Genomic DNA, 22,425 nt, shown 5'->3' with positions numbered 1-22,425 from the left:
TACATCTGAGGATTTCCTCAGCCCAGAGTTACAGAAGTTATCTGCCCAGGGTTAAAGGCACAGCTGAGGTTTGGGTGGCATCTCTGCCTTCCTGAACCGTCTGCGTTAGGGCAAGGAAAGGCATGGCAGGAGGAGGCTGGGAGCTCCTGCGGGCACAGGGTGCCAAAGCCAACCATGAAATGAGCCCCGGGTCGCTGCGGAGTCCTCCTCCACGCTGACCCTTCCCAGGACGGGCACCCTGTGCCTTCCAATCAGAGCTGCACAGCCCCCATCTGCGGGGACGCCTGCATTCGGACCCCTTCTGGCCCTGCCATGATCCCACCCCGAGCACCGGGATCAGAACGGGCAATTCCTGGCAGGGCTTGCTGCAGCAAGGCGCTGAGCAGGGCTTTGATTCATGATCTAATCCTGAGAAGAGCAATTACAAAGTCCCCTGTTCTCTTGCTGGCAGCCAAATGCAAGTGAGAAATGGGTTACATTGCCTGATTGCAGCGGTTCCTCAAAGCGAAGGGCTGGCGCTGGCACCCGCAGCCCAGAAATGTCACCCTGATAACGGCTGGGGAGCTGCGGGCACCGTCACATCGCTGCAATGGGCAGCTGATTGCAGAGCAGGAACCGTCTGATTTTGGGCCAAGCTGGCTCCGGCTTGGTGTCCCGTGCCAGGTCAGGAGGGGACCCGCGCCCCTGGCCGAGCTGCCTCCCCCCTGCCAAGCTCGTGGTGTGGGATGGCATTTGGGGGGGGCCGTTGGGGAACTTCTCATGCCCTTCACCAGGGAGGTGTGGGAGGGCAGTAGTCAGAGCAAACGTCACCCCTAATTTCTCTCCCATCTGCAGGGGCCTTGCCAGGACCGGGACACTCCTCTGGGATCTTCTGAGGTGTCTCGTTTCATGATGAAAACACTTGATAAGGGGACAGGAGCCTACCAGCGACCCGGCCGAGAGCGCTGCCCGGCGCCGTGTCTCTCGCCGACAGGCTGCGTCTCCCTGCCAGCCTGGGCCGTGTCCCCGTGCCTGGGCAGCGCAGGGCCCCTGGCAGGGACCCCTGGGGGGAGGCGGTAGCTGCAGAGCCATCCTGCAGGGGCTCGGGCAGCGTTTCGGCTGGGCGGGAGCCCTCCTGCTGCTCACAGCTGCGCCGGTTCAGTCTCGCTGCCCACTACGGGGCCAGCCGCCCTCAGGTCCCCGTCACAGACGTGCCGGGTCCATCCTGCACCTGCTGTGCAGAGGGAGTGAGCATCTGGGACCAGTTTTCTCCCTTTGGACTGCCCATGCTGGGGACAGCCCGGCTGGATGCCCCTGGAGCACGTGCCTGTCCCGGGGCGGTGGGAGCTCCTGCCCCACACAGCGCCTGCTCCCTCCCAGGACAGATCTATTGTCCCGTTTAATTTGGGAAGCCACCAGCGTGAGCTGGCCGGTGATGGGATCAACCCTCCCGTAGGTCCCCGAGCTGCCAGGTCTGGCTCCACTCTGGCAGCTGCAAAGCGAGACGCGGCACTGCCCGTCTTGTGGATCAGGCTGAGGAAAGACTGAGATCTCCACCTCTGCTAGGACAGGATAAAAATAACAACAATTACTTTTTAAGCAGGGTGGATTTTAAACCTGACATGTTACACGAGTGAAAGCTGCAGCCTTGTGTCCTGTGGTGGGTTCCGGAGGAGAGGCAGATGCCGAAGCGGCCAGAAGGATGGCTCCTTGCCTGCCTCCTCCTGCCCCCCCAGGCTGGGATGGGGATCACCCAGCTCCTGCGTGGGCTCCTTGTTCTGTGCAGGCTGTGAGGTGCTCAAGGAGAAAGTTCAACAGGAGCAGGACAGGCTGAGAGATGCAGCATCGGAGGCAGCTGTGAGGGGATCGGGGTGCACCCCTTTCTGGCAATGGATCTGGGGCGAAGTGGTCTGGTTCTGGGCAGGTCTGGGGCAGGGTGCACCCGAACAAAGCCCATTGTTTGGCAGAGCTGAATCAAACTGTGTCACATCTGACAACACCAGTGTCTCCCACAGCAGGGCCAGTGCCAGCACCACACCCCTCAGCCCGCCTGCCCTCGCCTTTTCTCTCTGGCAGCCACGGGCGCCTGGTGTTCCGGCCTCTCTCGCAGGCAGCAGGCAGAGCCCTGCGGTGGTGATGGCGCTGAGCACGCGTCTTTCAGCTGGCGGGGGCTGTTCCCCCAGGACTGTGCCCCATGCACACTCCGGGGAGCACAGGGCTGGGTGAGGACGCGGTGGCTGCTCTCTGCTCACTGGCCTGTGCTGTGGGTGAGTGACTCCGCAGGGAGATGTCGCTCAAAGCCCTTCCTGGGGTGATGGCACACAGCTCCTGCGGCGAGCCCGTGAGCAGGGCTGGAAGAGGGGGGTCATGCAGGGGGAGCAGAGTCTGCCCACAAAGGGGTCAGCACTGGGACACTCAGCAGGTTCAGGGCTTCTGTAGGAACAACGTTTCATTAAATGCTTCTCCCTCCTCCTGGCGGACAGGGGAGTCTGTGGGGCTGCGGCTGTGCGGGATGTGGCCCACAGCAGTGCTGTGGATGCAGCAGCACCAGTCACCCGGCATCACCCAGTGTGCACCAGGTCAGCAGTTGGGGACACGTGGGCTCCCAAGTGGATCCTCTCCTTAATGTTTCCGGTACCGTTAAGTAGAAACAATCTGACCTTAGGGAAAAGAAATTAGCATTGGCCTCAATTGCTTTGTGTTTTGTGTAAACAGCCTCACCGGGTAGAACAACCTCCTCGTTTAACCTGGAGAGACAACAAGCTCTTGTCCCGGCTGTTGGCTCGCGCAGGGCTGACACACACATTTGTATCTTCCTATTTATTTCCATGACCCTAATTTCAGGATTTTGGACTGCAGTGAACCTGGAGAGGAACAGCTGTCCGGGATGGCACAGGCCGTGCGGGGGCTGATCCCGCAGCACGGGGAGGGGGATAGGGCTTTTCTTGGACACGCTGCTCCGAACCCCAAGTCAGACGCTCGGACGAAAGTCTAAACCAGGTGCTTTCCTGCGGCTCAAATGAGGCTGTGTCCCCACGCCCGGGGCTTCGGTGACAGCGGCGGGGGGAGGGGCTGCCCGGAGGGGAGGGGGGGCTCGGAGCCCCCCGGTCAGCGCCACGGCAGCGCGGCTCCGGGGCTCTGGGGGGAGCACCGGGTGTCCCCCCGGGGTGTCCACCGTCCCCGCGGGCGGTGCCAGGGTGCGCGGCGCTCTGCCCGCTGGGTGCAGCCCGTGTCTGCTGCCGCAGTGCCAGGCGCCCGGTGGCGGTGCCGGTGCCCGGTGGCGGGGTCGGTGCCCGGTGGCGGTGCCGGTGGCGCAGCGCTGGCGGGGGGCGGCAGCGCGCGGGGGCGGGCCCGGGAGGGGCGGGGGCGGTGCCGCCGGGCGGGGCCGCGGCGGGGCCGGGGCCGGTGCCGGTGCCGGTGCCCGGGCCGGGGCTCGGCGGTCGCTGGTGGCTGCGGCGGCACCAGGTGCGACGCTGCGCGGGAGCGGCCGCCCCGGGCCGGGCTGAGCCGATGCTGGCGGCCGAGTCCGCCGCCGCCGGAGCCATGTCCCAGCCCGAGGCGGAGCGGGCGGGCGGCGGCTCCGTGCCGGAGCCGGAGCCGGAGCTGGGGCCCGGACTCCCCGGGCGGGCCCCGCACCGCAGCCGCGGCCGGCGGCCCTCGGGGCGCGACTCCCGCCGCGCCTCCTCCCGCTTTAACCGGCGGAGCTCGGCCGAGCTGGAGCTGCTGGGCTACCCGGCGCCGGGCGGGGAGCACGGGGTGTCGCCGCCGCCCGTCGCCGCCGGTCGCCGCGAGCCGGAGGAGACGGAGAGTGAAGAGGTGGAGACGCGCGCGGTCGCCACCTCCCCCGACGGCCGGTTCCTCAAGTTCGACATCGAGATCGGCCGCGGCTCCTTCAAGACCGTCTACAAGGGGCTGGACACGGAGACCACCGTGGAGGTGGCCTGGTGCGAGCTGCAGGTACGGCCGCCCCCGCGCTGCCCGTCCCCGCACACCCCTGCCCCGGGTGACAGCGTCGGCGGGGGCACTCGGACCCTTCTCCGTCCGGTTTCCCTGGCGTGGGCAGCCCCTGCCCCGGCCCTCAGCCCCTCTGCCCGCCGCTGCCTGCCCGGGCTGCTATGCGGGCGCCGCGGGGCATCTCCCCGGGCTGGGAACTGGTGCCAGAGTGCGCGGGGACCCGCGATCCCCCTTCTCTGCCAGGCACGTCAGTGCCCTTCTGCAGTCGGGCTGCAGCGGTGGAGCAAAGCAGGGTACCTGCAGCCAGGCTCAGGCCCCCCTTGCTTCCCTGCGCTGTGCCCGTCTGTGCCGGTGCCCCGGTGCCACGCGGGGCTCTTGGCCCGGGCCCAGGCTCCCTGCTCAGCACTGCTGCTCCCGGTCCTCCTGCCCGTCACATGCTGTTTTCCATTTGCCTTCTCACTGCCTGCACTATGGAGTGCACTGGGGCGCCCGCACTCCCGGTGCCGATCCCTGCTCCGGGGGTTTACAGGTGGATGCAGGACCGACTGCCTGAATGAGCACCCCACTGCCTTTCCAGTGCCCATCAGCTTGCAGCTTTCCCTTCAGGAGGGCAGGGGTGCCCTCTCCTGTGCCAACCTCTGCACGCGTGCCTGTGCCAGTGCTGGAGCTGGCTGCGAGGTTTGCTGCGATAGCCCTCGGCATGCTCTGGGGCACGTGCCTGCAGCAAGCCTGGGGCTGGGTGTCAGTCGGGAGCAGGGTATGGCGCGACCTTGGTGCATGCCGTCTGCTTGTCCTTGGCTGAAGCGGTGTCCATGGGCACCTGTGTGTGGTTTCTGCGATGCTGCCAGGGGCTGTCTGCTGGGAGCACCTGGAGCTGTGGTTTTCCATGTCCCTGAGCAGCATCCCCATCTCCTCTCTGCCACCACACTCCTCCATCCCCTTTGCTGCCCTGCAGCCCGGCAGTAGGATGCTAAAAGTGGGATGCTGAGGGCAGCGGTGAAGGTGTTGCCTCTGCAACGCCTTCTCCCACTTACTGCTTTTGGTAGTCCTGACCTTGTCCACAGAGGTGCACAGGGAGAGACGTGCTGTGGGGCTCCCTTTTCTCCTTGGAGCCCCTGGGGAGGGGCTTTGGCAAAGTCCAAAGTCTCCGACAGGCTCCTGACCTGGGGGCGGCTGCTTTGGCTGGAAGGTCCAAGTTCTTGTTTACACAGAAAAACGTGTCTTGCGAGTTTGTTGTCTTGTTCCTAAAACCTTGGTGCGGCTGCCCGGGCTGGGTCCTTGGGATGGCTGCAGCCCAGTAGTACAAGGAGAGATCCCGAGATAGTGGTGGGTGATTTCTGGAGGGGCTGACTGTGGCCTATTGGCGAGGAAGGTGAAGTCTTGGGCCTCTGCCTGCATTCGTGGTTTGCACAATTGCCTCAGCTGGCTGCTGAGAGCCAGCTCAGCGCTCCCTCCCTCGTGCGGCCCCACGGCTCCATCTGAGTGCTCCTGAGCTCTGTTTGAGTCCCGTGTCCCTTCGGGCAGCAGGGGAAGCACCAGCGCAATGCTGGCAGGAGGGGCTTTCCTTGGCAAGCCCAGGACCTTCTCTGGATGAGTCAGCTGTGCCCAGCGCTTCCCTCCTGGCTGGTTCCGCGTCTCTCCCTGTGGGTCTCAGCCCCACGCTGCAGACGTGCCCCAGCTCCCCTGTGCTGGCAGCCGGCACATGTGGCTCGCTCCCTGCCCTCCTGCTCGCCCCCGTGGCCAGGCTGCGCTGCCCTGAGCGGCCCCTCTCCCCATCCCGCTGTGGCAGAGCAGCTCCCGCATGTCTGCTGGGGCTGGATGCGGCCCCTGGAGCCCACCCTGCAGCCCAGGGCAGGGGCTGCGTGCACACGGGGCTCTGTCGGGCAAAGACCTGGCCGCGGTCCGGCAGCGGTGCAGGCAGGGTGTGCCTGCGGGACACGGGCAGCTCTGGTGTCCTGCGAGGTGGCTGCCGGGGGAACAAGGCTGCACCCTCCCGGGTGGAGGGAAGGGGGTGAGGAAGCAAAACTGCTCCTGTGCCCCAAGTCCAGCAGGCACATGCCTGCCCTGCGAGCCTGCTGGGCTGGCGTAGGCTGGAGCTGTGGGAGCCGCTTGCTTGGCCCATGGGGAGCTGGTGGGGGACATGTGTGGGGTGACAAAGCTCCTGCCAGGGACTGTCCCATGAGCCTCCTGCGGTGTCTGCGAGACCTGGTAGACCTGGCTGCCCTCCGCTGCCCGCTGTCACCCTCCAGGGGAGCACAGTCCGGCTAGTGGTGAGAGCCCCTCGAGGGCAGCCAGTGAGGGCAGTCCCGGCCCCACTCCTGCCCCACACAGCCCCGGCGCGTCGTCCCCCCCGTCACTCCCCCCCAGCCCTCTCCTTTCCCCACCCAGTATTTGGCCCTGTCCCACTGACGGCTCTTTATCCAGTGTCTCTTGTCCCCAAATCCAGGTCCCACGAGGGGCTGAGAGCACAGAAGCAGACTTTTAAAAGTTTGTTTTTTTCAGCAATCAGGCAAAGAATCAGACACTGTGACACAAATATGGGATTTGGAACCGCAAATAAAAATGGTTGTGGTTCTGTCCTTTTAAAAATAGCTTTGTCCTGTGTCTTTCACAGTTCTCCTTTTATTGCCTTTCAATTCTAAATGAATACCTAACCTCAGCCCTGACCTGTTCCGGTCTGGGAGCCTCATACAGCTGCCATGACGGCTCCCGATCCCAAATCCCAGCTCTCCGTGCTGTCCTCACCCTGCCCTCCCCTCCCCTGTTTCTGGCAACCCGGAGGCCGTTTTTTCTGTTCCCTGCCTTCCTGCGGGTCCCCTCTGGGGACCTGCCCATCCCTGTCCCCCCGTGCCACTGCCCCCCAGTCCTGAATGTGGCATCTGTCTTTGCCTCCTGACTACATCCTGCAGCCCCGCCGTGACCTGTTTGTGCTTTCCAGCTTTAGACTGGGGACTATTTCTGTTGATAGGTGCTGCGGGCAGCGGGGAAGGAGGAAGCAGGGAGGAAACTGGAGGCCCAGAGTGGGATGGAGCTGTAAATACCTGGCCGTGAGTGGTTTTCCTGTGGGTCCCCTTGGGCTCCCTGTGAGCGGGAGCAGCCCGGGCAGCGAGTGCTGCCGTGCCTCCCCCAGCCCCCTTGCCCAGGTCCGGCAGGTAACCTCGGCCGGCTGCCCCGGGGCTGCGGGACACCTTTCTTCGTATATTCCTGCATTTTTCCCAAATCTTGTCTACCACATGCGCAGCCCATCCTGCCTGTGCTGTGGTTGGGAATTGTGCGGCGACTGAGCCCGGTGAGACCCTGGGGCAACGCTCAGCGCTCAGCCTCACTCAGGGCACAGAGCTCTGCCTGTCCAGAAGACGAACCAAGGAGACTGGGGGGATTCGCTCGACGGGGGTCCTGCGGGCTTGGGAATGCGACCGTGTGTGTGTGTGCACGTGTGAGCATGCACAAAGTCACTGCTCGCCAGGCTGTGGGGGGCAGACCCACGGGGAGGAGTGGTGGGGCACAGGTGCCCACTGCTGCTGCAGCGCCAGCTCCTCGGCCGGGGGGTCAGGACCTCCCCGCGGCTGGAGTTGCTGTGGCCGGAGCAAGGGCACTGGGTGATCTCCAGCACCTGCTCCACGCATGACAGCATCGCTATGAACATTCCTTCAGTGCGGGGTGCCCCCTTGCTGGGCACAACTCTCAGCCCCACACCATGGGGCTTTCACAGGCTGCCGGAACCCCCTGCCTGGCAAACCACAGAGCCAGGGCCCTGCGAGGGCTGTGGACCCTGAGCTGAGCACCGGTGCTTCCTCGCGCTGGGGAGAACCTCCTGCTGCAGGGGTGAGAGCCGTCCTCAGCCACCATGCCTGGCCCTCCCTCCTCCCGCGCTGGCCTCTGCTCCTGCCATTGGCCGTGCCGGGCTCCCCGGCAGCCAGCTCCTGGCTCATGGGATGGGGCTGGACCGCTGCCACCCAGCTCCTCACCCGGCCCCGTGCCGCCATCCCCAGCATCCTCTGCCCTGCGCGAGGTGCTGCTTGGAAAGGACACAGTGTCCCCGCGTACCATGCGGGGCGGCGTGGCTCTGCTGCTTGCCCTGCCTGCCCTGCCCTCCCCAGTGCCCAGTCCCTGGACGAGCAGCTCCTCCAGCCGGGCTGGGGCTGGACTGGCTCCGCTCCCCGCTGCTGGCGCTCAGTGGGGAGAGTGTCGGGAAGCCCGGCCATGGGACCAGTCGCCGCTTTGGTCATGCAGGAAGAACAGTGCCACCAAGACCAGCGGTCCTGGCACGAGGCATGTGGATGTTTGCTCCAGGCACCCTGGGAGAGGTGGTCTCATGCCAGGGGTTCTGCCTGGGGTGAGGGGTGGCATGGTGGGGGTTGCACTGGCATGACCGCTCCAAGTGGGGTCCCCTCTTGCCGAGCAGGGGGAGCCATGGCCACCTGTGACTCCCTCCCCGCCCCTGTTCATAGCCCATGTCAGCTCCCCCCATGCCCTTGCAGGTTTGCGGGATGCAGTGAAGCCTCCCTCAGCAGGGAGCGGGGGGCCAGGGGGCGTGAGGGCAGCTGTGGCGCTGGGCAGGGCAGCCAGTGTGCCGCTGGGCTGTGCGGGGGCTTCGGTTGCTGTTTTCTTCCTCAGGTATGAAAGGTCCCATTCATCCCACTGCAGCAGAGCTCAGATTCTCTTCTGGGCTGAGCCGGGTCCCTGAGCGTGTGTTAAAAGCAGAGGGGATTATGGAGCGGCTCCAGCCCGGCCGTGGGGCCGGCTGTGATGCAATGAAAATATTACGAAAGCAGCCCGGGCTGATGGATGGCGGCTGCCAGCCAAGGAGCTGAGCATGGCTCTGGCAGTGCCTGGCGGTGGGAGCGCAGTGGCCGCCTGCGGCAGCTCCGGTTTCGTTGGCCCTGTGAGCGAGGGCTGGATGGGGGTCCTGGCTGGGCGGCCCCTAGGCTCTGTAGTGGCCGGCCCTTGGGGGTCCTGGGCTGTGGTGGAGCCATGGCAGGGGATGCTGCTCCTGCTCCTGCTCCTGCCCCGGGCTCGGCGCTCATGGCTGCCCGGGCTCAGGGCAGGACTCGGCTCCTTCTGGGTCTGGCGGGCTCCCCCCTTTCCTGCACTATGGGGCTGTGTCCCTCCAGGACGAGGGGTGTGCGTCCTCCCTGCTGGCCCCAGCCCCGGCTCCACTCAGTGCCCATGTCAGCGCTTGGCTTTGGTTTCCACTTTAATTAACTCGAGCAGGAGGAACATGGAAAAACCTGCGCTGGAGCCTCCCCCGCCTCCTTTCCCCAACAAAGGCCTCATTGAGGCTGTCCCGGCACCCTGCCATGCCGGTGCCTGGTGCTGGGAGCCGGTGGTGCCCCAGCAGGGGGCTGGGCTGTGCTGGGAGGCAGAGGGGCTGTGGCGGTCATGTCTGCATGGCGCATGCTGGCAGGCAGTGGGCATTGCAGAGCCCCCATGTGTCCTCTTGGCTGGTGGCTGCAGGCTGGGGATCCCCGTCCTGTGGCAAAGTGGTGGGCACCAGCTGGGGGCACAGAGCAGGGGAGCAGGGTCATGTGGCCCCGGCACAGGGCAGCTTTCACAGCAGGGAAGCACACGGGCTTCCCGATGCACAATCTGTTGTGGGAGACTTTAGCCATCTCTCCTCAAACCAGAGGAGAGTGGCTCCATCTGGAGCAGCGCCGCTGAGGTCCAGGTGGGGTGAGACCATGGTCTGGGATGTCCCCAGCCCCCTGTGAGCCCCTGTGCTGGGGAACAGCAGGTCTGACTCTGGCTCTGCACTTGGGGCCACAGCAATCCCTGCTGCCTCGTATGTAGGGAGTGGGGACGAGGACGCGAGGGTCTCTTGTAAGCCAGGGCATCCCTCCGTGCTCATGGTGGACCCCGCGTGCCCCCCTCACCTCCCTGCTGGCTCCTGCAGACGCGGAAGCTGTCGAAGACGGAGCGGCAGCGGTTCAGCGAGGAGGTGGAGATGCTGAAGGGGCTGCAGCATCCCAACATCGTCCGCTTCTATGACTCCTGGAAGTCATCCATCAGAGGCCAGATCTGCATTGTGCTGGTCACAGAGCTGATGACATCCGGCACCCTGAAAACGTGAGCAGGGACCGCCAGGTCGGGGTGTACAGGGGAGGGAACGGGGTCCCTGCAGTGAGGGACAGGTCTGCGCCCCCCACTTGGACACGTAATGTGGGCATTCAGGTGGGAACGAGGGGCTGTGGTGGGCTCAGGTGGGATCTGGGCTGGTGATGGGGCAGGGCTGGGAGCTGGACACAGAAATCAGGGGTTGCTGCTGAATGTTTGGGGACCCGGGAGTTTCACTAACACTGTCCTGCAAGGGGACGGTGTGGCCTAGGCAGCCTGGTGCCAAGCAGGCCGGCAGCACTGGCCACTCGCCTCGGCGGGCTCCTGGAGCCAGCAGCTCAGGGACCTTGGCTCCTCCTGGGCTGTGTCTTCTGTGCTGCCTCTGCAGAGCCCAGCTGGGGAGGTCCAGGAGCCCCTGACTCCGAGATGCTTTTTGCTGCTTGCCCTGCATGGGCACCCATGTCCGGACGGGCTTGGCACGGCAGTGGCAGAAGGGTGGGTTTGGGCCAGCGCGTGGTGCTGAGCCCCGTGGGTCCCCCGGCAGCTATCTGAAGCGGTTCAAGGAGATGAAGCTGAAGGTGCTGCAGCGCTGGAGCCGGCAGATCCTCAAGGGGCTGCATTTCCTGCACACCCGCTCGCCCCCCATCATCCACCGCGACCTCAAGTGTGACAACATCTTCATCACAGGCCCCACTGGCTCGGTCAAGATTGGGGACCTGGGTCTGGCCACGCTCAAGCGAGCCTCCTTCGCCAAGAGCGTCATAGGTGGGGTCCTGGCGCGGCCCCGGCAGGGCCGGGCTTGCAGCTGCCCCGCTGTGGCTGCGGGTGGGTGGGTGGGTGCCCCGGCAGTGCTGAGCCCGCTGCTGCCCCCAGGCACCCCCGAGTTCATGGCGCCGGAGATGTATGAGGAGAAGTACGACGAGGCAGTGGACGTCTATGCCTTCGGGATGTGCATGCTGGAGATGGCCACCTCAGAGTACCCCTACTCCGAGTGCCAGAACGCCGCCCAGATCTACCGCAAGGTCACCTCGGTGAGCGGTCCCTGGGCTGGGGGCGATGTTGCTGGCTGGTGCTGTGGGAGCCGGGGTGAGGGGTGCTGGGAGCGGTCGGATGGAGCTGTCGGGCCTTGCTGCTCCCCAAAGTGTGTCACCACGCAGGTTGTTCAAGGAGCCAGAAATAGTCTGGGCAGTGAGAGGGTGCCATGCCATCCCGGGGCAGGGGGGGCTATGGCTTGGCCAGACCCCGTGTTCCTTGCCCCGTGCCAGGCACTGCCAGCGTGTTAATGGGGTGGAACGGGAGCAGGTGGCTTGGCCACCCCGTATCCACGGCACCGTGTCTGCCCCAGCTGGTCTCGGCCAGCTCCTGCCTGCTGCGGTAGAAACTCAGAGCCCCAGGGCGTCCTGGCCCGGGTTCCTATGCAGGCACACGTGGCCTGGCTGCGGTAGCTGTGGCTGGCTGGTGGGGCTCTGGGCTGGGAGCCCTGTCCCGACATGTCCCCCACTGCCGGCGGGGCTGTGCCTGTGGATGGCAGGGGCTGTGGGGCTGCAGCTGTGTGTCTGGCAGCCTCGTGGCCCCGCAGAGCCTGGGTTCAGCCCTGGGCCCTGGAAAGCCGGTGCTGTGGCAGGGTCTGGCACAGGAGGCACTGACGCCCGTCTCCCCCAGGGCCTGAAGCCCAGCAGCTTCTACAAGGTGAAGGTTCCAGAGCTGAAGGAGATCATCGAGGGCTGCATCCGCATGGACAAGAATGAGAGGTGGGGGGCAGTGGGGGCCTGGGAGGCAGAGCCCCCTCCCGGCCCCTGGCCCGGTGCTGAGCTGTGCTCCCCACAGGTACACCATCCAGGACCTGCTGGAGCACTCCTTCTTCCAGGAGGACACGGGGGTGCATGTGGAGCTGGCTGAGGAGGACGACGGCATCAAGTCTGGGCTCAAGCTCTGGCTTCGCATGGATGACACGAAGAAGCTGCACGGCAAATACAAGGACAACAACGCCATCGAGTTCCTCTTTGAGCTCTACAAGGATGTGGCAGAGGAGGTGGCCCAGGAGATGGTGGGTGCAGGGATGGAGGGACTCTGGGCGCCGCAGGGTCCCTGCGCCCTGATGTGACGAGCCCCCTCCCACACAGGTGGTGCTGGGCTTCATCTGTGAGGCTGACTACAAGCTGGTGGCCAAGGCAGTGCGGGACCGCGTGGTTGCCATCAAGCGCAAGCGGGAGAAGCTGAAGCGCGCTCAGGACGTGCCATCACCTGCAGAGCCAGAGCAGCCGCCAGGAGTCCTGCGGCTGCTGGAGGAGCTCAAGTCTCCGCTGCCGCCTGGCGCCCCTGCACCTGCCCCAGCCACCCTCAGCTCCGGGGAATCCGTCTTCAGCAACGCCTTCCCCCCAGAGCCCGAGGAGCCAGAGGCCGACCAGCACTTCACCTACCGGCACACCAGCTACTCCTCAGCCACCTGTGCGTAGGCGCCGGGAGGGGGACAGCAGGGTGGTGGGGGTGGGAGGCAGGTGGGGGGTCCCATCCCAACTCCCATCCGTTTCCCAGGGGTGCAAGCCAGGGAAGGGGCTCTGGCTCCGGCCGTGCTCACATGAGTGTTTCCCCTGCAGCCGACTGTGAGACAGATGGCTACCTGAGCTCCTCCGGCTTCCTGGACTCCCCGGTCCCAGCCCATCGCAGCTCCTCAGCGGGGGACCCTGCCAGCCCACCACCCGCCCGTCCCATGCGCTGCTTCCCCACGGTGAGCGAGGCCCCGTGGAGCTGGGGGTTATGGCAGCCATGGCCCCAGCTCACGCCACCCTCTCCCCGCAGAGCATCGCAGTGCAGCTGCCCACCGAGCGCCTTCCCCCCACCAGCGGCTTCTCCTCCCCGGTGGACAGGTAGGGGTGTAGGGGCCAGGCAGGGGTCAGGGGGAGCATGGTAAGGGAATGTCTGCACCGATGGTCCAGTGCTGGGGCTTCCCACAGCTATGCCTCGGACGTGGCATCTGGCATGAGCGACGGCTACGAGGGGCTCTCAGCCAGTGAGCGAGGCACCGAGTTGCCTCCCAAGCGGGCCTCAGGGAAGCTGCTGCGGCGCCGAGCCCGGTCCCGGCTGCGCATCACCAACGTGAGTGCCGTGGGTGGTGGGCAGACGGGTGCACGGGCGCTCCCCAGGCTGACCAGCTCTGCCGCCTGCAGATCTCCGACAAGAATGACCGGGTGGTGGAGTGCCAGCTGCAGACCTACAACAACAAGATGGTGACCTTCAAGTTCGACCTGGACGGGGACAACCCAGAGGAAATCGCGGCTGTCATGGTGAGTGTGGGGTGGGTGTGCGGGTCGGGGCCTGCCTGCCATACCAGCCGCTGACCAGTCCTTCTGCCCCCAGGTCCACAATGAGTTCATCCTCAAATCGGAGCGGGACGGCTTCATCCACCGCATCCGGGACATCATCCACCGCGTGCAGACACTGCTTCGCAAGGATGGCCACAGTGCCTCTGAGCTGCCTGAGAGCCCTGAGGCTGAGTGCAGCACAGGCAGCCCTGTGAGTGCCCACCCTGGCCCTGCCAGCGCTGGGTCAGCTGCTGATGCTGAGCGCAGCCAGGGGTGCTGCCCGGCCCCGGGGACCGCAGTGGGGAGGGGGACGGGGTGCAGGGTTCCCCAGCCCCGGGCAGGAGCAGCCCTGTGCTTGAGACTCTGGATCACTTGGCCGCTCCTCTAATGGGTCATGGTGCCCCCCTGCCCGGCAGAGCCACCAACCCCTGTCCCCACACACGGTGGGGTGGGCTGGGGGCCAGCGGGGGCTTGGTTCAGCCTGTCCAGGGTCTCTGCCCTGATGCTGAGCTCAGCTGCATCCCCCTTGACAGGTGGACCTGCAGCTGCAGGAGCTCTCACGCTCTGTCTCCTCCTTGTCCTCGCTCAGTGGTATGTCTCTGCCCCTCTGCGGGCCCTTCCCATCACCCCAGCCCCGGGCAGGGCGGGTGACAGCCCCAGCTGAGCCCCAGGGGTCCTGTGGGGCACATCCTGTCTTGGCTGAGCGTCAGCTCTCACCCCTGTGCTGCAGACCCGGGCTGCACCAGTCCCAGCCTCTCGGTGCCGTCCCCCGTCCTGCCATCACTGAGCAGCTCCCTGTCGGAGAACCATCCTGTCAGCCCCATGGGGCCGCCGGCAGCTCCAGCCTGTGAGCTGCGGCCGATGCTGCCAGGCTCCCCCACAGGTACCAGCCCTGGCACGGCCAGGCACCTCCATCCCTCTGGGGCTGCTGGCCGCAGCCACCATGCCTCGGCTGGCCCCTCACTGGCACAGGGCTCGGAGCTGCCTGGGCGAGGGGTGGCGGGGGCTTGTGGGGGTCAGGGGCTGCTCCTGACACTCCTCTCTCCACAGGCTCTGTGCAGACCTGGCCCCTTGTCTCGACGGCTCCCTCCTGGCTGACGGCGTCACCGGCGTTTGCACAGACCCCCCCAAGCTCCCCGGGGGGGCCTGTCCCACTGGCCCTGCCTCAAGCCCTCCTGTCCCCACTTCCGCTCCCCACATCACCTGTCCCCAGCGGGGCCAGCAGCCCCCTGAGCCCCCCTGTGACCAGCACGCCCTGGTCCCCCACTGCCCCCCTCCTGTCCCTGGCCAACGTCTTCTCCCTGGCAGTGATGAGCGTGGCACACACGCTGCTGCCCGCCGTCTCCTCCATCGCCAGCTCGGGTGGGCACTTCTACCCCCCACTGCTGCCGCGGCCGCAGAGCCTTGTCCTGGGGCCCCCGCGCTTTGCCTACCCTGACCCTGCCAGCATGGCCAAGCCAGCCCCGGCCTCCAGTGGGACCTCGGAGACAGTGGGGGCTGATGTCCCCACTGCCAGGGGGTCCATGCCATTCCCTCCCCTGGCACCGGCCCTGCCGTGCCCCACAGGGAGTGAGGCTGCGGGGAGTCCCCTGCCATCACTGAGCACGTCCACGCCGGGGAGCCCAGAGGGCAGCACGGTGAGTACGGGGGTGTCAGGGGCTCCCCAGGGCTGCTCCAGGTGGGACTCAGTGCCGGGGGGGCAGGCTGTTGCTGCAGATGCTGCCCTGGGATGGGACAGGCAGCCCTGTGGCATGGGGAGCCCCTGGGATGTGGGGAGGGCTGAGCGTGCAGTGGGTCCCAGGACATGGGCAGCAGTGAGGGGGGGCAGGAGGTGTGGGGGGACGCGGGGTGGGGCGGGTGACAGTGCTTGGTGTCTGCAGGTGCTGCCTGGCTCCCCCAAGCCCAGCCACCCGCTCATCATCTCAGAGTCACCAGCCCCCGGCATGCCCAAGGCCCAGCTCTCACCCATCAAGGAAGGTGAGGTGGGGAAGGGCTGAGGCTGCGCTGTGTGGCCGTGTCTGTGCTGGGGCACTGCCATGTCCCCGCCAGCCCCTGTGCCCTGAACCCCACCAGCTGCCCCCTGTCCCCAGCAGAAGCCAAGCCCCAGATCCTGGGCCGGTTCCAGGTGATGCCAATCAAGGACCCAGTGCTGACCTCCCCAGCGCCAGGCAGCAGTGGGGGCAGCAGTGAGGGTGAGCAGCGCAGTGTGGAGCCAGCAGAAAGTGGCTCCCCCCCACCTGCGGCCCCCGAGACAGAGAGCAGCTCAAGCAGCGACTCGAACTCGGTGCTGGAGCCGGCCGAGCAGGACCCCGAGGCTGAGGAGGGCACAGTGGCACCAGTGGAGAGCGACCGGGAGGGCCCTGGGGAGGAGGGCACAGAGAGCGCGCCGCAGGCAGTGCTGAGCCAGGTGTGGCTGAGCTACTCCCGCAGCTTGTCCTACCTGAGCAGTGATGACACCGAGAGCGAGGATGAGGAGATCTGGGAGGAGCTGCAGAACCTGCGCCAGAAGTGAGCAGCCCCACGGCATGGGGGGAGCAGGGTGGTGGGCTGCACCCGGGAGGCAGTGCAGGGGCTGCAGGAGGGGACAGACCTTCCCACCCACCCCAGGTGGGAGGATGATGCCCCCTCCCCAGAGCCCTGGCTCGGCCAAGCGCAGCGCACTGCTTGGTTGCATCCCCGGTCTCCTCTCCAGGCACCTGGCCGAGGTGCAGCTGCTGCAGAGCGCCCAGAAGAAGGAGATCGAGGAGCTGTACCTGCGGATGGGGAAGCAGCCGCCACTGGGCATTGTCTCCCCTGCCGCCATGCTCTCCAGCCGCCAGCGACGCCTCTCCAAGGGCAGCTTCAACCCCTCCCGCCGCAACAGCCTGCAGCGCCTGGAGCTGGCGCAGCCCCCAGGTACCAGCCCCACTGCCCTTGCTCCCTCCCAGGGGCTCCCGTGGGCTGGGCAGGGGCTGCGGGACAGGGACCCTCCCGGGTCCGTGGGGATAGGTCCTGCACGGGGCACAGCTCTGCGCCCGCTGGTGCCCCCTGCTCAGGGCTGGTCTGTCCCAGCAGGCATCATGCGCCGTAACTCACTGAGCGGCAGCAGCACCGGCTCACAGGAGCAGCGGCTCAGCAAGGGGGTGACCTTTGCCGATGACCTTGGCCGTATGGTAAGGGGCAGGGCGCTGATCCTGCTGCCAGCAGCCCTGCAGGGCTCCCAGCAAGCTCCAGCTTACCGTTCCTTCTCTCCCCAGTAGCCAGCTGGCCAGGAGTGACTTCATGAACTACCTCAACCAAGTGCCTGCTGCCTCGGGGGTGGGTGAGAGCCCACGCACCTCCTGGGAGGGCAGTGCTGGCCCTGGGGGCAGCCAGCACCCTCGGGCTGAGCCAGCTGGGTGCCCACCCCAGGGAGCCCGGACCCCACCTCCTTGCCCCTGTGCCTCTGCCAGAGGGAGGGCAGGCCTGTCCCACACTTGTCCTCCCATCTCCTCCCTCCTTGTGCCCCCCCTGCCTCCTCCCTGCTGTTTCCAGCCTATTTGCTCAAGCCCAGCCCCAGCTGCAGGGCGCTTGCGAGGCACTGCCGTGCTTCATGGCTTTACTCCAAGCTGAACCCCCACAGGCAGAACTGGGCCAGCCACCACCCTGCCCCGAGCAGAACCAGCCCCTCTCTGCATCCCCATCCCCACCCCTGCCCCCACATTGTCCTCCAGCCCCACTCCCTGCGTAGGACCATGCGTGGGGCATGAGCCCACTGCCCCGGGGCTGCCCTGCTCACTGCTGCTCTCACCTTATTCTGCGTAACCCAGAGCGAGCCGGCTGTGGAGTGGGAAGAAGCTTCCCTTGGCCCCGTAAGGCGATGGGGCTGGCGCACCAGGAATGGCAGCAGGTGCACTTTGTTACAAACTGATGTCTGGAAAGTGTTTTCATAAATACAAATTAAATACAAATGGGGTCTGTCTGTGTCTGTTCAGTGGGACTTGTGGACACTGTCCTTGCTGTTAGCTCATGATAAATCATAAAAAGAGCAAAACAGAAAACTCCCCTACCTCAGCAGACCCCAGAGCGGTAGAACCCTGAGCAGGACTCTGGCCAACAGCCGCTTTAACAACAGGCACTGACACAGTCTCCAGACAGGCTATTTATTCTGGAAATTGACAGCCACCTGGGCACCCCTGCCTGTCCCAGGAGCAAGTCCCTGGCAAAGTCCCTGTCTGCTCTCCAGGAGAAAGCTGACTGCCTGCAGGGGATGAAGCCCTGCCTGCAGGGGGGGCCCCACAGTGCACGTCCCTGGACCGCATCGAGTGCCGTGCAGGCCCAGACACCTGCAAGGGCGGCTGCCCCATGCCCACGGCCAGGCGATTCCCCTGTGCTCGAGGCCCCTCCTGCCCCGCGGGGGCTGCAGCTCACTCGCGGGGTTCACCGGGGCTGGGCCGGGCCCTCCGCGCTCAGCTCGCTGCGCTCTCGGCCCGCGCCTGTGCCCGCGCCCGTGCCGCCTCTGCCTCCTGCTCCAGCTCATCCAGAAACCGCTCCTGCGACACCGAGTAGAAGGTGTAGCCGTCTGGGCGGGATGTGCGTTAAGGAAAACAGCGGGCGCGGCCCCAGCGCGGCCCCCCCGCCCCGGCCCGGCCCGGCCCCTGAGGATACAGATGCCAAACGTCACCGCGCCTATGCCGAGCGCCAGCAGCACGTTGCGGCCGCGGAGCCGCCGCTGCAGAGCGCGCTGGCGCTGGGCGCGCTCCACCTGCGCCATGAGAAGGCGCTGCTCGGGGCTGAGCCCCGGCTCCCGTGCTGGGTCGATGCGCCGCGCGAACGCCGCCTCCCCACCCGACTCCCGCGACGCCGCCATCTTCCCCGCCGCCACTTCCGCACAGCGCGGTGACGTCACACCCGGTAGGGGGGCTGGCCAATCGGAAGGGCGCGGGGGAGGTGGACTCGCTACGCGCAGGGGCAGTAGGAGCGGGACGTCAAGTGATTGGCTGAGGCCCGGCGCGTGGCTGGCCGCGGAGGGGGTGCGCTCTGATTGGCGGGGCGGGGTCCCGTGACCAGGAAGGTGCTGAGGCGGGGCCCGCGGAGGTGGTGGTCGTCGCGCTCGGGCCTGCCCCGCCGGTGGGCGGCCAACACGGGTCCCTTTCCGAAAGTGACCCTATCACTGAGGGGTTGTGGTTTCCTGGTTGTGTCTCTTGGACCCCAAAGCTGAGTGGGGCTGTGGTGGGGGCTCTCAGGGCTCTTTCCCACCAGCGGTGACGGAGCACTGTGGTGCTGTTGAAATAATTATTGTCCTTAAGGTCTCAGACCTAAACTGCTAAATGGGGTCCCAGGTGCGAGCAGCATCCCGGTGCTGCGACCCAGGCCCCATCTTTGGTGAGGTCACTCCTGAAATTATTGAGGATACGCTGATCCAGTTGGCCACAGAAAATGAACAGTCCCTGAGCGAACTGTCGGATCAGGCTGGATGCTTCAAAGAGACACAGACAGTGGGTGAGACTCTTTATCAACTGCAGCTAACTCCTGAGATGGTTAACAGCTGTATAATTAGCTTCAATTGACTCAAGTGAATGACTGTTGCTCTTTTTTGCAGAATTTATATTCCTTTTGTCTGAAAAATGGCACTTGGACCAATCTGCAAGGTACCAAGCGGTAGAGTTACTTGAAAGGTAATAACTATCCTGAATGTTCAGTGTATTTCTCGTTTCTTTTACATGGTTATGCTGCATATGCTCTATACCACTCATTCAAACAATGTATAATGGGTTTTTTTTGCCTGTGTAGAGCTTTGTCTCTTTACTCATTTCTTTCAAATTAACAGCTATCCATATATTCTGAGTACATGCAGAATTGCTTTTCTTCCTTTTTAGCAGAACTGTTTTCTGAGCAATTGTGGGTTTTGTAGGTTTATGATCAAGCAAGTAGAACAAGCCTGTAAGTCCTCCAGAGAGAACGTTAAAAGCCGTGAACACGGACAAGGCAGCAGCTGGAGCTCTCTGAAAGATCAGATATGTGACACATTTGTCCTGCGACTTGTGTCGTGCATTCAGCTTGCAAGTAAACTTTCCTTGCACTATAATGTAAGGCAGCTAAACCTTTTCATGTAGTGTGTTTTAGCAGTGTAGTATATTAATCTCCCCTAAAAAATAGATTTTCTCTCTGAAAGACAATAATGATAATGAAATGCAAAGGATATTGAAATAGAGACCATTTAGGGCAGATTAATTATCACTTATCGAGTAACAACTTGTTGAGAAATATTCCTGGTACTGGGGAAAAAAGTACTCTGCCCGTTGTTGCTGAAAATTGTGTGGCTCAAAAGGGTTCACACCTGTCTGGAGAAGGTTTGTGGAGCAGAGGAAGCTTTCAGGAAAGAAGGCTGGGGCTGGATTTCTCATGCTGGCTTAAAAGACGAGTTAGACAGCTGGGTTATTGGGCAGTATCCCTGCTGCAGTGGCTCATGCTTAAATTCAATGGGATGAGTAAAGCAAGAAAGTACTTTGTTCTTAGCAAGTGTTTTATTGCCTAGAAGATAACTTGTCTCTTTTTTTCCTCTTCAGATAGTTAACAGTGACACAGCTTTAAAATTTCTACAGTCCTTAAAATACTCATACACTAAACAGGAATTGCTTGAGTCGGAGCTTGCCGTTTTAAAGAGTTTGCACTACCAGATCAACGTGTCAACTCCTTTGGCTTATGTGGAATTGCTTCTAGAGGTTTTGGGTAAAAGTATTAATAGGAGAGAATGGGAAGGAATTTTTAATTCAGTTATTACTGATCTGAACCAGAATGTCTCATGTTACAGATTTTTGCATACTGTGAAGGCACATGAAACTTTTCAGGTTGTCCAGAGCTTTACTTTTCAGATGAGAACTTTGTCCTTAATAGAATCTGATGAATGTTGTTGGGGAGTCAGCCATGACTCATTCAGTAAAAGAATTTAAAACCCCCCAAAGCTAGTGGAAGGCCACATTTTCTACAATGACTCACCGTTTTGTTTGCCTGGGTCTGACAACCTGAATTTCAGAATCGGTGAAATTATACTGAGATTGAGGAAGACCTGTGGCATTCAGAAACAAAGGGCACTTGTCACCAGAAATCTGCATCCCTCTCTTACAGTAACTAACACTTCTTTCTAATCCAGTTTAATGACTCAAAACGTATGACTAGTTATGTGTGATCTCTGTGCTAGGACATAACGGCTGCTTGCTTCCTGCAAAGCCATTACATCAGATGTGTATGCAACTACTAGACTTCTCCTATCTTACAAGAGATACCATCTACGACACGTTGTTGAAGATTGCCATTGAAAATTCGACACCAAGCAAACTGCAGGTGTAAGTAGCTTACATGACTATTGCTTAAAATAACGAGTTGAAATTAAAACCCTAAAAAAGCCTAAGAAATATTAGCATAATTAGCATAATGCCAATTTTCGGGGCATGTTTTAAAAAAACTTCATCTGGGGCGCTATCAGCATTGTTTATTGATCCTAATATACCTGTTCAAAGGAACGTGCTTCACCACATTTGCTTTAGGGGCAACCTAGGAAAGTGTTGGGCTTAATTGTAAAAATCCAGCTTTAGCACTGTCAGTTAAAGTTAATGGTATGAGACTTTATTTTGACTGAATAAGCTAACCTGTTCGAAGGTGTATAGCGATTACAGAAGTAGGTGCTTTTTGAACTGTAAAACTAGCATCATTTTACACCAGAAGGCACTTTTACTTCTGCAGAGCAAAGTTTTTGACCGTAAAGGAAGATTTCATGCTCTTGGCTGTTGGAATCATCAGCACAAGCGTGTTCATACTAAACGCTGGGCAGTGGAAGCAGGTACAGTCGCTTCTAAACACATTAATTTGACATGTAAAATTGTGAAGGTACTTTCTATGTTTAAGCACAGCAAGAAGACAGGTAGACTCTACTGGGAGTAGCATGAAGGAGGTGACATCTTTCAGTTTTTTTAGCAGGAAGTGTGTGTACTTTTGTACGAGCATTAGGGGGGTACATGGGCAATTGCACAGGAGGGCTTGAGCTTGCGCTAGTGTGAGCTTATCTTCACGTCTCAGCTTCTTTACAGTCAGAACAGATCCCCAGGCACTATTTTGTTGACAGGTGGAGAAGCAATCCCATGGGACAACTGTCTGCCCAAACTGCTACTGAATACTATAACAAACAGCCCATTACAGATAATAGCTTTTTCATTTTACTTCTTTAGTAGAAGCAATTAAATTAAAATAAAAAAAAACCACAAAACCAACAAAACAACACACAAAACAACCCAAAACAAGCAAGCAAGCAAACAAAACCCCAACCAAATAAAAAAACACACTGAGAGCCTTCAACTTTTGTTGAAGTGCACCCCTGGAGCACTATTCTCATTAGATTTGGAGGGTTTAAGAGGTATGTCTGTAAACTAATGTCTCTTAGGCACTGTAAGTATGTATCTTAATTATATTTTTAAGGTTGTGGAGCATTTGAACTATATCACTGGCATTACTTCACAAAGTATCTTAGAATTTTCTTATGCACTACTGAAACATATTGTTGGCAGTACCACTCCAAAGCAGCACTACAGGAACTGTGGAACAAAAGCCCCAGAGAACAGAATTATGCCTCTTAAATAGAACTATCTTCTGTGGCCAGCTGCTAGCGTATCAGTAGCAAACTGTTACGCTGCTGATAATAGTCTGTCTTCTGTGATACTACAGAGGGCACCCAATGCAATTTAGTTTTGCTTTTGGTTTTGAACACCAGCTGTTATGAAACATTTTCTGTTAGGTGTTAATTTGAAAAGCTTGTCCTTTCAGGCAGTGCACTAGCGCTGTGAAGGGAGGCACGCAGGAAACAAGTAGCATTTAGAAATACCTCTTTCAGCACCAAAAGCTTTGTTTTATGAATATGTTTCCTTTGAATGAAGAGAAAATTCTAGGAAGAGTCATGTTTTGAAAAGGTATTAATGCGTGTGGTGTTCTGCTTGGCAGTCTGCATTGCTGGAAGCAGCTCGTGCACCCAGCTGTTATAAACAGGGCTTTACTTTCTTTCTCCGCTTGCCGCTTTTTAAAAAACTAATTATTGTCTCAGGGAGCCTGCTGCAGCCAGGCTGCTTGTTACTGTGTTCCCTCTTTGCCAGTGCTCAGAGCCCATTTGCTTGTACCCTAAGAAAGCCAG

The 22,425-nt window shown here is 61.6% G+C and overlaps 3 protein-coding genes across 6 annotated transcripts; 2 read left to right on the top strand and 1 right to left on the bottom strand.

The window, feature by feature from the left end:
• Positions 1 to 3,489: 3,489 nt before the first annotated feature.
• On the top strand, positions 3,490 to 17,207 carry WNK4 (WNK lysine deficient protein kinase 4; the record flags this gene model as incomplete). 4 transcript variants are annotated; one of them, XM_082494931.1, is made up of 20 exons in its annotated part: positions 3,490 to 3,936; positions 9,827 to 9,999; positions 10,532 to 10,752; positions 10,861 to 11,018; positions 11,650 to 11,738; positions 11,815 to 12,034; positions 12,111 to 12,435; positions 12,585 to 12,715; positions 12,787 to 12,854; positions 12,942 to 13,083; positions 13,155 to 13,271; positions 13,345 to 13,500; positions 13,823 to 13,880; positions 14,020 to 14,172; positions 14,340 to 14,926; positions 15,170 to 15,266; positions 15,383 to 15,797; positions 15,982 to 16,184; positions 16,344 to 16,441; positions 16,529 to 17,207. In XM_082494931.1, the coding sequence occupies 20 exons, from the start codon at positions 3,490 to 3,492 to the stop codon at positions 16,544 to 16,546; spliced, it is 3,876 nt and encodes a 1,291-aa protein (XP_082351057.1). In that variant the 3' UTR covers positions 16,547 to 17,207. The 4 variants fall into 4 exon arrangements, with proteins under 4 accessions (XP_082351057.1, XP_082351059.1, XP_082351056.1 ...); XM_082494933.1 differs by having other exon boundaries at positions 16,526 to 17,207; XM_082494930.1 differs by having other exon boundaries at positions 16,341 to 16,441.
• A 195-nt stretch (positions 17,208 to 17,402) lies between these two features.
• Positions 17,403 to 18,139, bottom strand: COA3 (cytochrome c oxidase assembly factor 3). The gene is made up of 2 exons (XM_082494751.1): positions 17,916 to 18,139; positions 17,403 to 17,829 (listed from the first exon to the last, which is right to left on the bottom strand). The coding sequence occupies exons 1-2, from the start codon at positions 18,115 to 18,117 to the stop codon at positions 17,717 to 17,719; spliced, it is 315 nt and encodes a 104-aa protein (XP_082350877.1). The 5' UTR covers positions 18,118 to 18,139; the 3' UTR covers positions 17,403 to 17,716.
• A 385-nt stretch (positions 18,140 to 18,524) lies between these two features.
• Positions 18,525 to 21,902, top strand: CNTD1 (cyclin N-terminal domain containing 1). The gene is made up of 7 exons (XM_082494786.1): positions 18,525 to 18,749; positions 18,850 to 18,925; positions 19,162 to 19,336; positions 19,817 to 19,979; positions 20,449 to 20,593; positions 20,991 to 21,087; positions 21,720 to 21,902. Exons 1-7 carry the CDS (start codon positions 18,578 to 18,580, stop codon positions 21,879 to 21,881), a joined length of 990 nt encoding a protein of 329 aa, XP_082350912.1. The 5' UTR covers positions 18,525 to 18,577; the 3' UTR covers positions 21,882 to 21,902.
• Positions 21,903 to 22,425: the final 523 nt, after the last annotated feature.

This window comes from Vanellus vanellus, assembly GCF_965231255.1.
Source record: "Vanellus vanellus genome assembly, chromosome: 24".
In the NCBI taxonomy this organism is placed as follows: domain Eukaryota; kingdom Metazoa; phylum Chordata; class Aves; order Charadriiformes; family Charadriidae; genus Vanellus; species Vanellus vanellus.
The sequence above is the reverse complement of the archived record's forward strand: the minus strand, read 5'-3'. Positions and strand labels throughout refer to the sequence as shown.

Bases quoted from the DNA above. Each gene is read 5' to 3' on its own strand.
- CNTD1 (XM_082494786.1), top strand. From the start codon at position 18,578: ATGGGGTCCCAGGTGCGAGCAGCATCCCGGTGCTGCGACCCAGGCCCC. The intron at 19,980-20,448 runs GTAAAAGTATTA...TCTCTGTGCTAG, and splicing joins ATTGCTTCTAGAGGTTTTGG to GACATAACGGCTGCTTGCTT. The intron at 20,594-20,990 runs GTAAGTAGCTTA...TTACTTCTGCAG, and splicing joins ACACCAAGCAAACTGCAGGT to AGCAAAGTTTTTGACCGTAA.
- COA3 (XM_082494751.1), bottom strand. From the start codon at position 18,117: ATGGCGGCGTCGCGGGAGTCGGGTGGGGAGGCGGCGTTCGCGCGGCGC. The intron at 17,830-17,915 runs GTATCCTCAGGG...CATCCCGCCCAG, and splicing joins CGCGGTGACGTTTGGCATCT to ACGGCTACACCTTCTACTCG.